The sequence below is a fragment of the Sus scrofa genome, chromosome 7 (genome assembly GCF_000003025.6).
Source record: "Sus scrofa isolate TJ Tabasco breed Duroc chromosome 7, Sscrofa11.1, whole genome shotgun sequence".
In the NCBI taxonomy this organism is placed as follows: Eukaryota; Metazoa; Chordata; class Mammalia; order Artiodactyla; family Suidae; genus Sus; species Sus scrofa.
The window spans coordinates 11,549,629-11,568,123 of NC_010449.5; the positions used below are offsets into that span (position 1 = coordinate 11,549,629).

The 18,495-nt window shown below is 48.2% G+C and overlaps 1 protein-coding gene across 10 annotated transcripts in view; it reads left to right on the forward strand.

The window, feature by feature from the left end:
• Positions 1-18,495, forward strand: part of JARID2 (jumonji and AT-rich interaction domain containing 2) — a 243,473-nt gene that overhangs the window by 191,386 nt on the left and 33,592 nt on the right. For all 10 annotated transcript variants that reach the window (XM_021100205.1, XM_021100206.1, XM_021100204.1 and 7 more), the window contains one exon: positions 10,629-10,805. In XM_021100205.1, the coding sequence (XP_020955864.1) occupies positions 10,629-10,805 (177 nt within the window). The remainder of the gene's footprint in view (positions 1-10,628; positions 10,806-18,495) is intronic.

The window sequence follows — 18,495 nt, forward strand, 5'->3', positions numbered from 1 at the left end:
TCGCCCTGTGCTGGACCCTTTGGGCTGGCCTCGGGCAGGATGGGACCTGGGAGCTGGCTTTGTGGAAAGCGAAAGTTCTGCAGCAGCCCCTGCCACGGCCGGCCTGGTGTTGGGCTTGTGGCTTGGAGGCCCCTTGTTAAAGCAGGGAGGTCAGATGTGGCAGATTGTCTGGACCCTGGGCTGGATGTTAGGGCTTCCTTCCCTGAGGTTTTTCAGCTGAGACATTTAGTGAGTAAGATGATCCTGGCAGCATCGGACAGTGGCTCCAAGGACACCTATCCCGCAGGTTACTGTAGGGATACAGGCAGATGGTGAATGATTCTGGGGCATCTTGGGCAGGTGACTTAAAGCATTCTCAGCCCAAGTGCCCTCATTAGCAAAATGGGTATGTGGTTAGCACACAGTTGCCGTGGAATTAAATTCTCGGGTACGAGACGGGGCCGGATGCTGCATGTAGCCATCACTGTGGGCTTAACCTACTTAACTTCTACCCATCAAATTTAGGCGGAAGAAAAGGGAGAGGAGCCGCCTTCTGTTTGAAATTGGCGGGGGCGGGGAGGGGCGGTCTGAAATCGAGCCGAGTTGAATGCTTGTGCATTCACAGCCCTGGAATTTGCTCTGAAGGGAATTTGCTCTGAAGGCCGTTGCCGGTGGTATCACCAAGGAGCACGTATTTTGACCAGGACTGGCATTGGGTACTGAGTAAGTTCTAAGTAGGGCAAATGTAGAAGCCTGGGGGGTGATTGAGAGGTCCCAGAATGAAAGGGGATTAACCTGCTAGAAAGCAGTTAAGTAGTCCTCCAGTTGCGGGAACACGGTGGCGCTTGCAGTGAACTTCCTGAGTGAAGTGGGAGCGCTCTACGTACCTGAACCCTTGGGGGAGGAAGGCCCCCGGCACAGTGGTACACACCTTCTTTTGGGGGGATCCTTTTGAGAGGTGTCACATCTTAATTTTTGGGAGTGGTAACAAGACAGATGTAAAAGATGTACTCTCACCGCCTCGAGATCACGCCGGCTACCCTCCCTTTTCTCCAGGTCAGACAGGCCTTATGTTCCTTGTTCGCTTGGTTTTCCAGTAGAGTCCGTGTTCCTTGGCTGAGTTGTGCTGAGCAGGCAATTTACTTGCCAGGATAGTTTATCAGACTAGTTATAAAGAAATATGAAACCACTGAATCCTTAAGCACCAAGCAGGAGAAGAATGGATCCCCTTTAATTGCTCTGTGACCTTGATCAGTGGTTAAGACTCTAAGACATTTTGCTCAGAGGACTGGCCCGGCTCCAGGCTAGCTGGCCTCTGACCAGGCTTTGCCGTCCCTGAAGCAGGCACCCTTCTGCCCCTGGCTAGTGGCTGCTGGCATGGATTCAGCATCCTTCTCACCATGGCCTCTGGCCTTCCCCTTAGTTTCTGGAGATTCCCTTAGTATTTCTTGGCCTTTCTGAAATCTGTTTAGAGAAGGTATATGGGGGGAAACACCTGGAAATAGGGGGAGTCCTGTTTTGTTTGTTGAGCACCTTACTGGCAACCGACAGCACTAAAGCCATAAATATCTGTGTCCCAAAGGCATAGTGCCCCTTCCTCCTGTATTTGTGTCTCTGTTAGGATTTGTGGATGCTTTCACGGTGGAGAGAGCACAGACTTTGGTGTTCAGATAGCATCTGTGTGGCTGTGATGAAGTTATTTCTGACTTTTTAATTTTTTTAATTTTTTTGTCTTTTTAGGACTGCACGTGCAGCATGTGGAGGTTCCTAGGCTAGGGGTTGAATCAGAGTTGTAGCCCCTGGGCTACACTACAGCCACAGCAGTGTGGGGTCCAAGCCGAATCTGTGACCTACACCACATCTCATAGCAATGCCAGATCCTTAACCCACTGAGCGAGGCCAGGGATCAAACCTGCAACCTCATGGATACTAGTCAGATTCCTTTCCACTGAGCCGCGATGGGAACTCCTGACTTTTTCTGCTTCTGCATGCAGTGGGTGGGTTGAGCCCACCGTGGCTACTGTGCATTCATTTACCGTGAGGTGTAAGAGACCTCATTGCATTTGATTGGATGTGTAATTTGTGTATGTTTCAAGCTGCGGTACAGACAACATCATGGGACAGGTAGTGAGGAGATTATTCCAGCTCTTAATTAAACGTTCCTTTTTCCTTGCTGTCATTTGACATGTCAGGGGGGCTCTTGCAGAGGGACACATGCCCTGACGTGGGGCATTTCCTAAAGGTGGGGTCAGACAGGCGCACCTGAGAGCAGGTCATGAAGGTGGGTGTGGGCTGCTGAGGTGACAGTCATGTCATCACTTCCTCCCTGTTCCTGAAAAAAGACTCATGGGCTGAAGCTTTCCGTCTCTCATAAGGCATCACTCTGCCACCTGTTTCTAGGTTCCAGAAATTCTAAATGTTGAGTTCATTTTGTTTCCATCCCTCCCCCATCCCCCCACCCCCGCCCCCGCCACCTTCTCGTCACCAATCTGCTAACTTTCCTAAATGAGGCAAATAGAGAGGAAACCAGTTGCCTTTGCTCTTACCTGTGGAAAGGGACAGCCTGCTTTTATAATTGTGAGTTTTTCGCTGCAGCCACGTATCTGCCTAATCATGGCACTGAAGTGTGGGTGTTTACAGTACAGCTTTTCATGTGTACCTCGCAGCCCTTGGGGTCACCACATTCCTTGTGTCTGAAGCCATTCAGGTCATTGTACAGACAGGTAAACTGAGTCTCCTGACAAGTGGGCCCAAGACTGCCGGGCTGAGGCTTCCTCCTGGATGTTTCAGTGATTGGTACCGTTTTGGGGGTGCGTGTACAGAAAAGGAGAGCCGTCCTGGGGCAGGCGTTGTTGCCCAGGCTCCTCCTTAGCCCAGAAAGAATTGGCGCTCCTGTTGTGTTTGGCCATTGGCTGGATGGCTGTTCTTTGAGCCCTGCTGCTTGTGTCCATGGCGGTGCCAGGAATGACGTTAGCCAAGTGTTAAAATTGTCATGATACTAACTTGCCTTTTTTTTTTTTTTGGAAACAACCCAAATGTTTATTTTTATTTATTTTTTATTTTTACTGGGCAGAATACACTGTGAAAATTATCACAGTGTTATATTTATTTTTATTACTCAATGAATTTATTACATTTATAGTTGTACAATGATCACCACAATCCAATTTTATAAGATTTCCATCCCACAACCCTAGCGCATCCCCCCACCCCCGCAAACTGTCCCCTTTAGAGACCATAAGTTTTTCAAAGTCTGTGAGTCAGTATCTGTTCTGCAAAGAAGTTCCGTCTGTCCTTTTTGCAGATTCCACATGTCAGTGAAAGCATTTGATGTTGGTGTCTCATTGTATGACTGACTTCACTTAGCATGGTAATTTCTAGGTCCATCCATGTTGCTAAAAATGGCGGTATTTTGTTCTTTTTAATGGCTGAGTAATATTCCATTGTGTATATGTGCCACATCTTCTTGATCCACTCCTCTGTTGATGGACATTTAGGTTGTTTCCATGTCTTGGCTATTGTAAACAGTGCTGCAATGAACATTGGAGTACATATGTCTTTTCGAGTCATGGTTTTCTCTGGATAGATGCCCAGGAGTGGGATTGCTGGATCCAATGGTAGTTCTATGTTTAGTTTTCTGAGGAGTCTCCATACTGCTTTCCACAGTGGTTGCACCAATTGACAATCCCACCAACAGTGTACTAGTGTTCCCTTTTCTCCACACCCTCTCCAGCACTTCTTGTTTGTCGACTTTTGGATGATGGCCATTCTGGCTGGTGTAAGGTGGTACCTCATCGTGGTTTTGATTTGCATTTCTCTAATAATGCTAACTCACTTTTCTTGAGGACACATGATAATGATTTTCTATTGATGTAATCGAGAAAAGCCATTTAAATCATGAATGTGTACCACCTTGAAGAAAGCATTGCATGGATACAGCACATCATCTTAGGGCATAGGGAAGTGGGCGAGGTTTGGGAAGTCCTGGTGTCAGTTCTTCTTCCCTGGTACATTTTATTTTTATTTTATTTTTTTTGTCTTTTCTAGGGCCGCACCAGTGGCATATGGAGGTTCCCAGGCTAGGCGTCTAATCAGAGCTGTAGCCACCGGCCTGCACCACAGCTCACAGCAATGCCAAATCCCCAAGCCACTGAGCAAGGCCAGGGATCAAACCCACAACCTCATGGTTCCTATTCGGATTTGTTAACCACTGAGCCATGAGAGGAACTCCTTCCCTGGTATATTTTAAAGGCCAACGAGGAAGAGATTGAGGTCGTCCTTCATTGTGTTGGAGTCCTTTCACAGTCCCCAGGGCACTGGGCGTGTCCATGTGTGGGTGCACGTGTGTGCAGAGTGTGTGGCCATCTGGTGCGTTTGGGCTCCTGCTCCTCATACACAGTGGGGTTAATGGACCTCGGCAGTTGCACCCAGTTGCTTCTGTGACTCCAGTTTCAGGTTGGAACTCTCTGCTCTCTCCTCTTTCCCCTCCCTGCCCCTCCCCTCTAAAAATCAGTAAATTCTATCCCTTTCTCCCTTCCCCACTCCCTACCAGCTCACTCTTGAAGTTTTGTTTTTCACTTTAGTGTGACAGTAGGCACTGGTTCTTTCACTCTGTTCGTGTATCCTAACGATCAACCACTGAACACTCCAAATCAGGGGGCAGCCCAGAATTTATTAGGTTAAGCTACGGAGTTTGACTCCCAGCTAAGGGGCAGCATGAGGGAATCCCTTTAGGGTCTTTCCAAATTGAGCTGAGCTATGTTTAGCTTGTTAAGATAAAGAACTGGTCGGGGGAGGGAAGATAATGAGAAAGAGGGCTTGTATGTGTACATGATTCATGAGAAGAATCCAATTTTATAGAAACCACAGCCCAAATTAGAGAAAGCAAGCTTTTGGATTAAAATGATTTCTGTTGTGGTTGTAACATACCACAGTTTGATTTTTGTCCAGATGAAAACATTTGGTTTTCACTTCAGTAAATATTATGGAGACATTGCCAGCTAATTCTGAAAAGTAATGAAATACGGCTTTGGCAAAGCGCAGATGCGTTCTGCACTCCGATTCCACCGACTGATCCAAGTTCAGATTTTTTTTTCACGTTTGCTAATGCGCTTGAATAATCAGGAGAGAAAAATCTGCCTGCAATTTTAATAGAAGCCTGTATGTACTAAATACACGTATATATGAAGTTCTTTTGTGGCTCAGCAGGTTAAGAACCTGACTAGTATCCATGAGGATGTGGGTTGGATCCCTGGCCTTGCTCAGTGGGTTAAGGATCCTGCGTTGCTGTGGCGTAGGCTGGCAGCTGCAGCTCCAGTTCACCCCCTAGCCTGGGAACTTGCATGTGCTGCAGGTGCAGCCCGCAAAAGAAAAAAAGAGAAAAGAGCTAAATACAAGTGTATATTTTATTAGGTATTAATTCCTCCCCCCAATACTCTATGCAATCCTTAGCCCTCTTAAAACATTAAAAACATTTTACTGATGACTTCTTTAAAACTGGGGTTTGTTTAGGAGATGGTGGTGTAGTTCTGGGTCATCAGCCTCTGCCGTCAGTTAACTCTGTGAATGCGCTGGTACCTGCTACGGGAGCACCCACCTGAGGACCCCAGCCAGGGGCGGGGCTTTCGCTGGGCCCTTTCCGAGACCCCTTGTTTGAGCTTCTGTGTGTTTTGGTGTTTTGCAGCAGAGCCCTGTGATGGAAAGGGCGGGCTGCTTTTCAGGAAGCTTTTCCTTGTTGTGTTTCCCAGCTCTCTCTTGCTGTTACATTTTTTATTTTTTATTTTTGTCTTTTTGCCTTTTCTAGGGCTGCTCCCGAGGCATATGGAGGTTCTCAGGCTAGGGGTCGAACTGGAGCTGTAGCCACCGGCCTACACCAGAGCCACAGCAACGCAGGATCCGAGCCGCGTCTGCAACCTACACCACAGCTCACGGCAACGCCGGATCGTTAACCCACTGAGCAAAGCCAGGGATTGAACCCTCAACGTCATGGTTCCTAGTCATATTCGTTTCTGCTGTGCCACAATGGGAACTCCTAATTTAACTTTCTATTCGTGCAGGCTCAATTTGATTATGTAATGTACCCATTCACTCATTTTATACTGAGGAATGTGGGATAATTTTCATCACTGATAAATAGCCCAGACTGCTGGGTACCTTGAGGGTTTAAATACATCCTTTCCTATCCTTCATCTTGTATGTGTGTGTGTATCTAGCAGATTCTTCCTCCTCTAAACTTAATTGTAAATTGGACAATCCAGCTTGTATCTAAGAAGGAATATGTCTTAACTAGTCTGGTACCTCAGATGCTTTTGGTTTTCCTCTGTGTATGTGAGGTTGTTTTATAGGTATTTCCTAGGTATTAGCTTGCAGCAGTCAGTGTTTCGCTATTACTTTGTGAACCGTGAGATGATCTTAGTGGTTTGGAGTCACAGAGAGAGACAGAAGCTGCTTTTGCTGCTTGTGGCCAGTGCTGTGGTTTCTCCCGATCTGGAATGTTGGCTTGGCCTTTCCATGGCTTCGGAGATGGATCTGTCAGTGAGTCTGAGAGGGGTTTTCAGTAGCTGCATGCTGACCAAGTTTTAGAATATGCAAGGTGAGACTGTGTGTGATTTAGTTTTTCTGCTTGCTTCAGTTGGACTGCAAGGTTAATAGTTACATATTCAATTGGCTCGTAAAATTCTGGAGGTCTCTCTGTTCTGGGGGAAAAGGTAATCGTTCATGAGGCCACTCCTGATGACCTGGTCTTGGACTGGTGGTGGTTCCTGAACGAACTGGAGGTAAGGCTGTGCTGTCCATGACGATTGGCACGCCTGTGGAAGAGAGGATTGGTGGAGGCCTGGCATTTGAACACAGGCACCTTGCTTCTGTTAGTAGGTAACTGGCTCTCCCCCGAGGCTCATCATTCTTTTTTTTTTTTTTTTTGGTCTTTTTGCCATTTCTTGGGCCGCTCCTGCGACATATGGAGGTTCCCAGGCTAGGGGTCGAATCGGAGCTGTGGTTACTGGCCTACGCCAGAGCCACAGCAACACAGGATCCGAGCCGCGTCTGCAACCTACACCACAGCTCACGGCAACGCCGGATCGTTAACCCACTGAGTAAGGGCAGGGACCAAACCCACAACCTCATGGTTCCTAGTCGGATTCGTTAACCACTGCGCCACGACGGGAACTCCAAGGCTCATCATTCTTAAGCACTGATGCGAGTGATGGGTTTCCTCCACTTAGCCCTTCTGCAAGTTTTCCTCCTATCGCACGAGCTCCTCCATTCCCCATTTGATTTGAGAGTCTGCATTGCCTCTTATTTTGTTGATGGTTTTATCTTTAGGTCCAGACCAGCAGGTCAGTCATCTGATGAGAACCCAAATCACCTTGTCAGGTGAAAGCAGTCTGCTTTATCCCCGATGCCCCCATACTTAGGAGAGATTGTGTCCTTTCCCATCTCTGACTGCAGGGCCAGTTCCATCAGAAAAATCTTGGGTTGAGACACCCCTGACACTGTGCTCCCCCATCCCCCATCTTCAGGTTTGTATTTCACATTTTTGTGCCTTTTAGAATATGTAACCAACCGTTGGTTTATTTGCTGAGAAGCCCCTTAAACAAAGGCGTTCATAAGAGTCGTTGTTTTCTGCTTTTGTTGATGAAATTACTTTGATATACTTTCTTGAGGATATTAATAGAACTTCAATTCTGAACTGAGCTCCCGCACGTTTCCTCCCTTTTAGTTCTTTGGAACGTGAACTTGGTTCTCACCCCATCCTCAGAGTCTGGCCTGTAAGGAAGACTTATAGCCTTCGCACTTTGGGCTTGAGTTTCAAAAAATCCTCAACAGATTGTGTGGGTGGTTATTAATTTGTCATTTCTCATGTGTTCCCTGTGGGTTCTGCCTGATGCTCTTTGAAATGTAGACTTATTTTCTCCCCTTTAAAGTGACTCCCAGAGGGCCTCAGTGGCAGGGCTGGTGGCCTTTTCTCTGGAGGGGCACTGGGAAGGGGAAGGCTGGGGGCGATGGCTTCCTTTTCCCCTAATCCTTCTTCCTTCCAACAGATGGCAGAGCTGGCTGTGGAAGGTACTGCAGGGTCTACACAACAACCCGCGCTTTTCAGTACTAATCCACTTTCTGATTGCAGCCTCTGGTCCGTGCGTCCAAGATAGTGTATAGGAAGGCTCTTTAAAAAAATTCGGCATGGATATTTTGATCTTGAAAGTACTTGGGGAGATTTCTTTAATCGTTAACCGACTCCTTTTCATTTTACTGAAGGAGGGAAGTTGAATAGCCAAGTCGGTAACTTTAAAGTGTTGAAGTCCCCAGGTGCTTGTCTGACAGCAGGTAACTTGCATCATTTCCATGCTGGAATGAGCGGGAGCCCTCCCCTCCCCTCTTCATGTTGTTTTTATTTTCCCCCTTAGAACCTCTTTTGAATGCTGGTACGTGATTTTTCTCAAGTACTTATGAAGTGAGATTTAGGAAAAGATCCAGCACTATTGATATATTTGGCTGTGGAGGTACTTACTCTGTGTATATATATGTGGATGGCAGGTCCCAACTGAAAACTCGCAGCTAGGAAGCTGGGAAGGGTAGTGTGGCCTCTCTCTAGTCAGTCTGTATCAGTTGTAAAACTTGTACAAAGGCGTGTGTGTGTGTGTATTGTTCTAGTGGAAATACGGGCAGATATTTCCTTATTTTAAAAACCTCATCTCTAACATCTACTTGATTAGACAGTTTTCCCCCAAGCCCATGTCAGACCTTCCTTCTGATGAGAACCTGCTTCTAAATGGAAATGATCAATTGAAGGAAAGAATACTAAGGAAATGGCTTTTGTCGGAGAGTATCCACTTTGGTTTTTTTTTTTTTTTTTTTTTGCTTTTTTTGCAGGGGGCCTGCACCTGTGGCATGTGGAGGTTCCCAGGCTAGGGGTCGAGTCAGAGCTACAGCCACAGCAACTTGGGATCCGAGCTGCGTCTGCGACCTACACCACTGCTCTTGGCAGCACTGGATCTCCGACCCACTTAGTGAGGCCAGGGATCGAACCTGCAACCTCATGGGTCCTAGTTGGCTTTGTTTCCCCTGCACCACAACCGGCACTCCCTGCATCCACTTCTGATAACTGAGGGTCTTTTTGTCACATGGATCCTTTTGGAGTCTCATTTCTGTCCAGTGGTGTAACCCATGTAACTTGGGCAGGTCATGACTAGAGCCAGAGGAAGGGTGCCTGCTTTGACTCTGATTTCTGAGAGCTGGGGAGGGGGTTCATTTGCTACTTAGCTGCCCAAACCGCTGATTGATGTCCGACTCCTTGTTAGAGCGTGTAGCACCCCAGTGGCACAGAAGTGGTCCTGACCATTGCGGCTGAAGTGTGAGGCCTCAGTTTGGGAAGGAGAGCAAATGCAGTGACTTGAGTCTTGACTGATAATTACTGGAGTGTTAGCTCATCCACAGGATACTGGCATGAGGAGAAATGAATTTTACCTGTATTAGTTCTTCTGTTACTTGAATGTAGCTCTTCCCAGGATACTTAATAGGGGAAACGATTGAAATCGTTGCCAGGAAGTAATTGGGAGGATTTTGAAAATTTTTAATCCATTAATTGATCACTTTTTTGGACTTCAGCAGCCTCGGGGCCCAAACAGTATACCAATGAATTGACAGATCTTTTTACTTTTTTGGCTGCGTTCGAGGTATGCAGAAGTTGGCAGGCCAGAGATCCATCCCATACCATCGTCGTGACAGTGCCTGTTCCTTTGCTGCTGAGCCGTTAGGGAACTCCAGCAGACCTCCTCCTGAATTGTCGAGATTTGCTAAGGAAGAGCTGTATTTTGTGCATCTTTGTAATTTTGAGCTCATTTTTTTGCTGTTACTGTTCTGTATGTTCAGAAACAAAAACATTTGGGGATGGGGAGGTGAAGGTGTAAATGCAGTGACGTTTGTCAGCTCCTCTCTGAGGAGGGGTTTTTGGTTGTTTTGTATTTTTGAACCAGCCTTTTAGTTAGTGTTATGCAGGAATTTATTTTAATAGTTTTACATGCTGTTAACCTGATCAGAATATCAAAGTAGCTTCCAAATATATTGTGATTGTGGGGCATCCATTCCTGTCATTCATCCATAGGAATATGAGTTTCCTTACACAAGGAGAGAGTGTATTCTCTGTTACCACTTGCTTCTCTCTGATTGTCTTCTCTTTCATTTAAATTCGCTTGCCTGAATTCATACTTTTCAAGTCTGGTATGTTAAAGATATAATCCAGAATCGTCTCTCGTCCTTGACACTGGTTGTTACTTTATTTACTGATTTTTTTTTTTTTTTTTTCTTGCTCAATCCAATCCTTGGTTGTCATCTCCCCCCCTCCCCGCTTCTCAAGTACTATTCAAATGAGATTTTTTAAAATTTTGATTTGTTGTGTTTGGCGAATGGCATATTCCCCCTGCTGGGGGGATTTTTCTTGAAATCTGTTAAGGACACAGATGGAGTTACATTTCCTGGGGAATGTTTGAAAAATAAATTAAAAATGGCATTAGAGATGAATAGCTTTGTTTTATCTGCTCCGTCATGAGAATGTAAGTGTGGAGCCTAGTAAGTGCCTCCACGTGAAGTGCTCCCCTGGAAGGGGTGGGGATCCAGGCCTGTGTTTATGCGCCTTCTTTCAAACCCACCAGGTTCTCCTGCGCTGCCCAACAGCATGGTATATTTCGGAAGCTCTCAGGACGAGGAGGATGTCGAGGAGGAAGATGATGAGACAGAAGACGTCAAAACAGCCGCCAACAATGCTTCATCTTCATGCCAGTCAACCCCCAGGAAAGGAAAAACCCACAAGCATGTTCACAACGGACATGGTAGGTCCAGTGTTGAATTCGGGCTTAAAGGGATGGACTCGAAAGCTTTGGGTGAAAGGTGGAACAGAGGTATGTTGAGCAGGTGGTGAAGACTGCAGAGCTGGTTATTGGCGAAGCTGGTTTTGGATCCTTCTGAAAGTGCAGAGATGGCGTAACGTCATCCAAGCAAGTGTATTCTAGACAGACACAGCTAAGGTCGGAGTCCGTGTTCTTACGCGCGGGAAGACGATGATTCAAGTCTGCAAGAGCGGCAGGTGATGGGAATCAAAAGAGGGAGGCATCACGTCTACAAGGGCGCTCCAGGGTGCTTCTGGGAAGATGCTGTTGTGATCGGCTTCCTCGTGCTGTCAGCAAGCAGGGACAGTAGAGAAGGGGAAGGGACATCGAGGAGATGCATGTCAGGGATGGAGGGACTTACGTTTTTCCCTCGAGTGTTAACCGTGTGTGGGGGGGAGTAGTCCCCCAAATCGAGGTTGGTCGTGGAACTGCCCAGTGGCTTTTCAGCAGGGAGGTGACTTAATTGGAGTGACATTCCGAAAAGATGAAGCCGACATCAATTAGGAGGATTTCATAAAGGGAAGTGACTTGAAGAAGAGGAAGCACGTTGAAAGGGCAGGCAGTCTCCTGGCCAGAGGTAACCGGACTGAGATGTGGCCATGGCACGTGATGGAGGATGCAAGGACAAAAATGTGCAGGTGGAGACGGCGGGGCCGGGGTGGGGCAGGGGCCTGATGACTGAAGGAGATTAGCGGGGTTGGGGGAAGGGAGTCAGAAAAGAGGAGAGAAGCGTGGAGCCAAGAGCCTGAGGTCAGGGGAGCTGCCTCATCCGTCCCCATCTGTATCTTGTTCTTTTGTCCCTGCCATGACCCACAGGAAACCCTCTGCCTTGTCCTACCCTCTGGAGTGTGTGTTGCAGAATATCAGCCGTGAACCCCAGGACGAGTAGTCAGGCTGGGATCACGAGAACTCTGTTTCCATGATGAATAAGTAACGGATCAAACATGGGCGTGATCCCCATGGCAGCTGGAAGTTGTCTTAACTGCTCTGTGTTTTCCCTGAGACCCACTTCTTTTTAACTATAGAATAGAATTCCTTGAGATTCCTTGTAATGGGATTTCATCGTGAGTACCCCTCAGTTTTAAAGGGGATTTTTGTTTAAATGTGACTTGTAACAACAGAATGAAACGAATGTTCCCAAGGAGGGTTCGCCTGTAACAGAAAGTTCACAGTGGGAAGGAAGGTGTTTCCTGGCCTGTCGGCGTGGCCTTGGCCAGTGTTTGGTCTGTAGAGAAGGTGGACAGCTGGTAGGTGGTTGTGTACGTGGGAGAACTGCTCAGGCTCACCCAGTACAGCACCGGCCGACTTTTTGTTTCTTCTCTCTGGGATTCAGAGGAGGCCCCCTTCAGGTTCAGAGAGCACCTGCCGAGCTCCAGGCTTGACCGTTTTGCAAGGCCCTGATGCCTGCTTACTTCCTAAGGCACAACAGGCAGGTGCCAGCAGGTTCGCAAGCCACGCGCCCAGCCACTTGGACTTGCCAAGTGTGTTAGAAGGCCCTGTGTGGGACACTGGGACACAAGAAGGCTTCTTGTGCTTCCCTCACCCCTCACCCCCCTTCCCAGGTTTTATTTTATTTTCATTTTTTATTTGTCTTTTTGGGGTCGCACCTGTGGCATATGGAAGGCTAGGGGTCAAATTGGAGCCACAGCCACTGGCCTACTCCACGGCCGCCACAGCAACGCCAGATCTGAGCCGTTCCCACGACCTTTGCCACAGCTTGTGGCAACGCCAGATCCTTTAACCCACTGAGCGAGGCCAGGAACAGAACCCCCATCCTCATGGACACTCTGTCAGGTTCTTAACCCGCTGAGCCACAACAGGAACTCCCCATTCCCAGCCTTTAAAGGCCACTTGGTGAACGTAAGCAAGTTCCTAAGATTAAAGAAAGTTCTGACAGCGTGGGGAGAGAAGGCTGAGTAGTTTGAAAGTGAGTCCAGGGCGCTGCTTTTCCCAGCCCTCGCCTTGGTGTTGGATGGATACCTGCCTTGGTTTTACTCCCTCATTTCTCAAAAGGTAAAATCTAGAGACAGATCATCTCCGTTTCCTTTTGATTTCGGGCTCAGGTGGAAAACGTGTTAAGGTTTTCTAACAGGAAAGACCTGGAAGAGGCCATGAGCATCGTGTGGCCGAGCGGAGTCTCGGACTTTGTCCCACGAGACAGGAAAGCTTCGGCCCTTTTGTTCTTCTCACGACCCGGGTTTCTCTGGCCGAGCGGTGCTGTCCCTGCTTCAAATGCCAGAGGCATTGGTGCCCTGGGAAGGCCAGCGCATCTGTATCTTCCTCCGGGAGCACCACCTTCACTGAAATGGGGGGACATTATAAACGCATGGCAAACAAAATGTGGAAAACGAACACTGTATTACTGGGGTAGCTTTGGCCCCAAATCCTGAGGTGGCTGCCTGTCCAGGAAAACAGTTTTTTTTTTAGGCTGTGTGGTTTTGAAGGAACTGGAACCCAGCTGCAGATGGTGTCCTGCTTTCTTTTGTTTCTCCCCTAAACTTGAACCTGAGGGAAGCAGTGAGGGTCCCCACAGAGCAGAAGTGGGGCTCACGGAAGCAGGTGCCAGGAGAGAAGTGCCCCGCCCCCATGCCATGCCCCATGGGTGTCTCACTGGGTCTGGCAGGGGCAGCCCCAGCCTCCTGCGAATAGGAGCCCTGACCCAGCAAGACAGTCCCCAAGCAGATGTTTATTTGTGCGAACATTACAGAGGACTGGAGTGTCCGCATTTATAATCCTCCGAGCATCCTAAGGGCAATGGGTGTGTTTATTAAAATGCATAATCTAAAATGACATGGGCAGCGTTAGGCGCGCTTTTAACCCCCGTCAGCACTCAGGGGTTACAACAACAATGCCTCCAGCAACTTCTATTTCCATGGCTCTCAGAGTTTCCAAAATACCCTCATATATACAGAACCTCAGATGATCCTCAGAGTAGAGCCCTTAGTAATCGCTGTATTTGGCCGCAGAACAACATACTCAAAGCGCGCCTCTGTGGGTATTTATGTTACAAGTTGATATGTGAAGTGGCTCAGTTTTGAGAGGTTCTCTCATCATCGGTAATTGTTTTCCAGCAGGTTAAGTGAGATAGGGGGAGAGAATTAATGTGTTTGTCGGGAGTGAATCTGGCTTTGGCTTGTCCTCAGTGGCGAGGTGATCTCTCCTTTGCACAGAAGAACCGGTGCCCTGTTTTGTGTGTTCTCCAAATGCTTTTTTGCTTTTAAAAGTGGGAGGAATGGCCATTGCTGCTGCTTCTGCCCTCCTCCTTCTGAAGAGGGACATTTCTCACAAGGCTTTTCTAAATATATGTCATCAGACTCCCGCTGGAATGATTTAATTGCTTTTGGAGTCACACGAGGGGGGTGTGTTGTGTAAGGGCCAGCAGGCAGTCATTGGTACGAGTTTCTCACGTTTCTGCCCCCTGCTTGCCTTGGTGGGGATTCACCCTTGCTGTCTGGGCACTGGGGGGCTGGGTTGTGCAGGCAGGACCAGGGTCTCCCCGTGTGCCTCTGGGGGTGGTGCTCACCAGCTCTGTCTGTAATTGATGCTTTCATAGGATGGCCTTTTCACCTTTTTAAAAAGATCTCCTGCTGCAGCAGCTGCTGCTTTTTTCCTTCCTGTTGAGGCAAGTGAATGTTTAAGAATTGGAGTATGGGTTGAGAGTGTGTTTTCTGTTTGTTTTTGCATTTTTGGCTGCCCTGCAGCATATGGAGTTCCTCCTGGGCCGGGGCTTAGATCCGAGCTGCAATCACAACCCAAGCCGCAGCTGCATCAACACCGGGTCCTTAACCCACTGTGCTGGACTGGGGACTGAACCTGCAACCCAGTGTTCCCAAGATGCCACCGATCCCGTTGAGCCACAGGGGCATCTCTGGGAGTGGATTTTTTAAGAGCAGCAGTACATGTGGAGTCTAGGTGTAAGTGTTTGTTGTCAGTCCTCTCCCTCCCTCTCTCTCCCCCATTTGGGGCCACTTGACCTAATGGTTGAGATCAGAACACTGGTTTTCTCATATGTGGCTGCAACTTTGGACAGTTTTAGTTTCCTTATCTTTAAAGAGGTAATAGGAGTGCATGGGTTTTTTTGTTTTGTTTTTTTGTTTGTTTGTTTGTTTTTGTTTTTTTGTGTTTTTTTTTTTTTTGTTTTTTTGTTTGTTTTGTTTTTTTGTTTTTGGTCTTTTTAAAATTTTTATTTATTTATTATTGTCTTTTTGTCTTTTCAGGGCCGCACCGGCGGCATATGGAGGTTCCCAGGCTAGGGGGCTCATCGGAGCTACAGCTGCCAGCCTCCACCACAGCCATGGCAACCCCGGATCCTTAACCGACTGAGCAAAGCCGGGGATCAAACTCATGTCCTCCTGGGTACTAGACAGGTTCGTTACCGCTGAGCCACAACGGAAACTCCGGGAGTGCTCTTTGATTTCTGTGTGTTAGAGAGCACTGTGCTGGCTGTAAATGCGCCATGTGATGGGGAGACCTGGAGGTTGCGAGTAACCTTGTAGTTGATAAGAGCATCCCGGAAAGCTCGTATGTTTCAAATACTTGGTGCACAGCGAGGGCTGTACCCCTGAGCGTGCGACATTACTGACCTTATCAGCAGGAATTGTGCCAAGGGTGGTAGCGGGTCCCAGTGACACCTGTCCACCAGGATAACCAGCCTGTCTCTGTTTGTCTCCTTTTCCCATTCTTTTGGTCCACACAGGACCTTGGAGAGACACATGAGCACCTGGGACTGTCCTGGCCCCTGAGACTTTAGTGTGTGGATGTCTCTTCCTGGGAGCATTAGGCCCCTTGCCTCTGGGGTGAGAAGCTTTATAGATTTCGGTGATGACTAACCAGGAAGATGGGTGGGTCACGTGGCATGTGAATAATAGCTTCCTGAGGATACATCTGTTAGGACTAAGTGCAAGAGTGATGCGCTTAGCCCAGTGCCCAGGGCTGGGCAAGTGCTCAGAACAGCAGGCCTGGCTGCTGTCCTGTTCTCGGTCTAACGCATGCCCGTCTCTTCTAAGAGCTGTAAAAGCCTGCAGTTCTGAAGAAATTAAGGTCATGTATTAGATTTTCAGCATCTTTAATCAATTTGTGTTGTCCACACTCAGCTGGGATATGTTTTATCATATGCACTGTACATTGACTTGCTGAGCTGCTCACTAAGCTACTCGGTATTTAGTATTTCCAGCTAAATCCATCTGACTGTTTAAGGGGACTCTCTTGTCACTTGAGAAGTTGTTTGTGCTGTTCCCAGAGACTATAAAATGCGCTTGTAGGATTTTCAAGACATTCCTTCCCTGGCTGGAGGGTGGGTGGAGGTGTGTGTGATACAGTAGCAGATCCACAGAATTTATTTGAAGAAGCTGGAAAACAAATCCTATTACAGTGCAACTGTTTCTGTGTTGAGTTCTCCTATACTTAGATTTTTATTCTGCAGATTACCAAATCTTCTACAACATGTGGAGCTGCTCGTGTGTGTGTCTGTGGAATGTTTTCCGTGTTAACTCTCACGCTCACTTGGAAGGTGTCTCTCTCTGCCCCAGTTTATTGTGAGTAGTTAGAGATTCTTTGTTCAGATCCAAAGATGGACCAGGAGTCTTGAGGTTGACCTTAGAGACTTCATCTTCTCGAGTGTAGGGCTTTAAGAAACCCCAGGCTGCAAAAACACTTTATTCCTTCGCTTTTCAGAGTTGATGCTTGTCCCCTTCTGTGCTCTTTGTCTTGTTTTTTGAGGGTGAGAAAGTGTGAGATTCCTCAGCCCACTGCCCACTCTCCCCGGTGGCCTGTCAGCCCAGGCAGGCTCCTGGCCCTGAATGCAGATGCCCCGGAGCCGGTCAATGAGGGATGGGCTGGGAGGGGCTTAGTCACCCACCAGGCTATCAGTCTTGCCCTTTCCTCCGCTCCTCTGGGGGCCAGCTGGGCCGAGAAACCATTTTTCAGTGACAGAAGCCATTCATCCTGACTGATGGTCTTTCTGATGCCCTAACCTTTATAGCCTCATAAAGGTCATGTGCTCCTTTCAGACTTCGCTGTCAGCAATTGCTGGAAAAACATGTTTGTTTAACCAGCAGGTCTACACAGCTCTGCACATTGTTGCTCGTGATATATTCACATTTTTAGGTCTTGAAACCCTGGTAACCAGGTTTTGGTTGAAAAAAATATTCTGTGACTTACAGGTTCGAGTTCTCACCGAGAAAAGAAAATTGAGTTTGCTTTAAAAATCCTCCTCAACAGATTCCTTTCCTGTCAGACACGTGGAGGTGCTGGAGGCGTTCACGCATTCCCTGTAAACCAGTAGAACTTGCTTGTGACGCTGACTCGGCTGCTGGGAGGCCACGTGGGTGTCGGCTCTGGCTCCCAGCCCTAGAGATGGCAGTGGGGCCTGTGCTGACCCACACGTCCTCCTCCCTGTCACTCGATCTCCCCGGGACCGGGACCGCTGCAGCGGAGTCAGTGGCGCTGTTTTCGCCCAGGGCAAACCAGGTTACAGCGCTCACACAGGCTGCACTACGATCCTTTTGAGCCGTTGGCACAGGTTGGCAGACACATTCCATTGTTTTTAGACAATAGTGACTCAAAGTTGAACCGGCTCCAGGGAGCAAGTGCGGCTTTTGTACAGTAACAAGGGTTTAATGCCAGCCAATTGATGGAGTCTGTCTTCCCCGAGCCGGGACGCCTTGTAATGACATGAAGCTTACATTTAAATATCTGGCTCCAGATCAGAAACGTGGCGTGCCTCTCTCTGCCTTTCCGTGACACAATCTTCTCTGTTTGCAGCAATTCTTTTTTTCGTCTCTTCGATGTGTTTGGGGGGTGGGTCAGGGAGCAGGTCTTATTTCAGGTAATGGAGGGGGGAGTCCAGTCTCGGCCTTTCTGTTCTTCGCCCCTGGTGTGTGGCGTGGCTGCTCGCAGACCTGCGGCCCAGCTGTCTGTCATGGCTCTTGTCCAGATTTCTCTTTCAAGGAGGTGAAAGTTAGATGCTGGGCCATGTCGGGATATCATAGACCTTTTGTCAGAGGCCAAGCAAGGAGTCCTCTGCTTTACTGAATAAAAAAAAAATCAGGATTACGTCCTGGGGTTCAGATGAGGTGCCTTTATTAGCGCAAATAATTAGCAAGGTTTGGGGCGCCTGGAAATGGTGGGAGCCTGGGGACGGGCAGAGGTGGGCGTGCTGGCCCTCTGGGCTCTGTTTGAAGGAGCCTTATTTAACAAAGATGAACTTTCTGGTCATTGTACAGCTCCTTTCTCTGAAGAACAGAAAGCATTTGATTTTGGATACTTCAGCGATTCCTGGAGGGCAGATAGGGGAGGCAGCTGGTTTGTAGGTGTGGGGGAATTGAGGCACAGATGTGTTTGTGGCTCTAGGAGCTGAAAATCACAACCAGCCTGTCCCCATCTTGCCAGGAGCTCGAGTGTGGTAAAGGCCTTCTGATCGGTGTTCTGTTGACTGCCTTTGGGGACTCCTGAGGAATCTCCTCGGGTCCAGAGACCTCTGTGGACGGCACTCAGAGGGGGCGGCACTCAGAGGTAGAGATGGAGTGGTCTCCGCCTTGGAAAGGGATGCTTTCCGCCGGGGAGGTGGTCGCGGTGGCTGGAGGAGATGTTTCTAGGGTGGCCTCTCTTGCCCTTTCTCTTTCATCCGTTATTG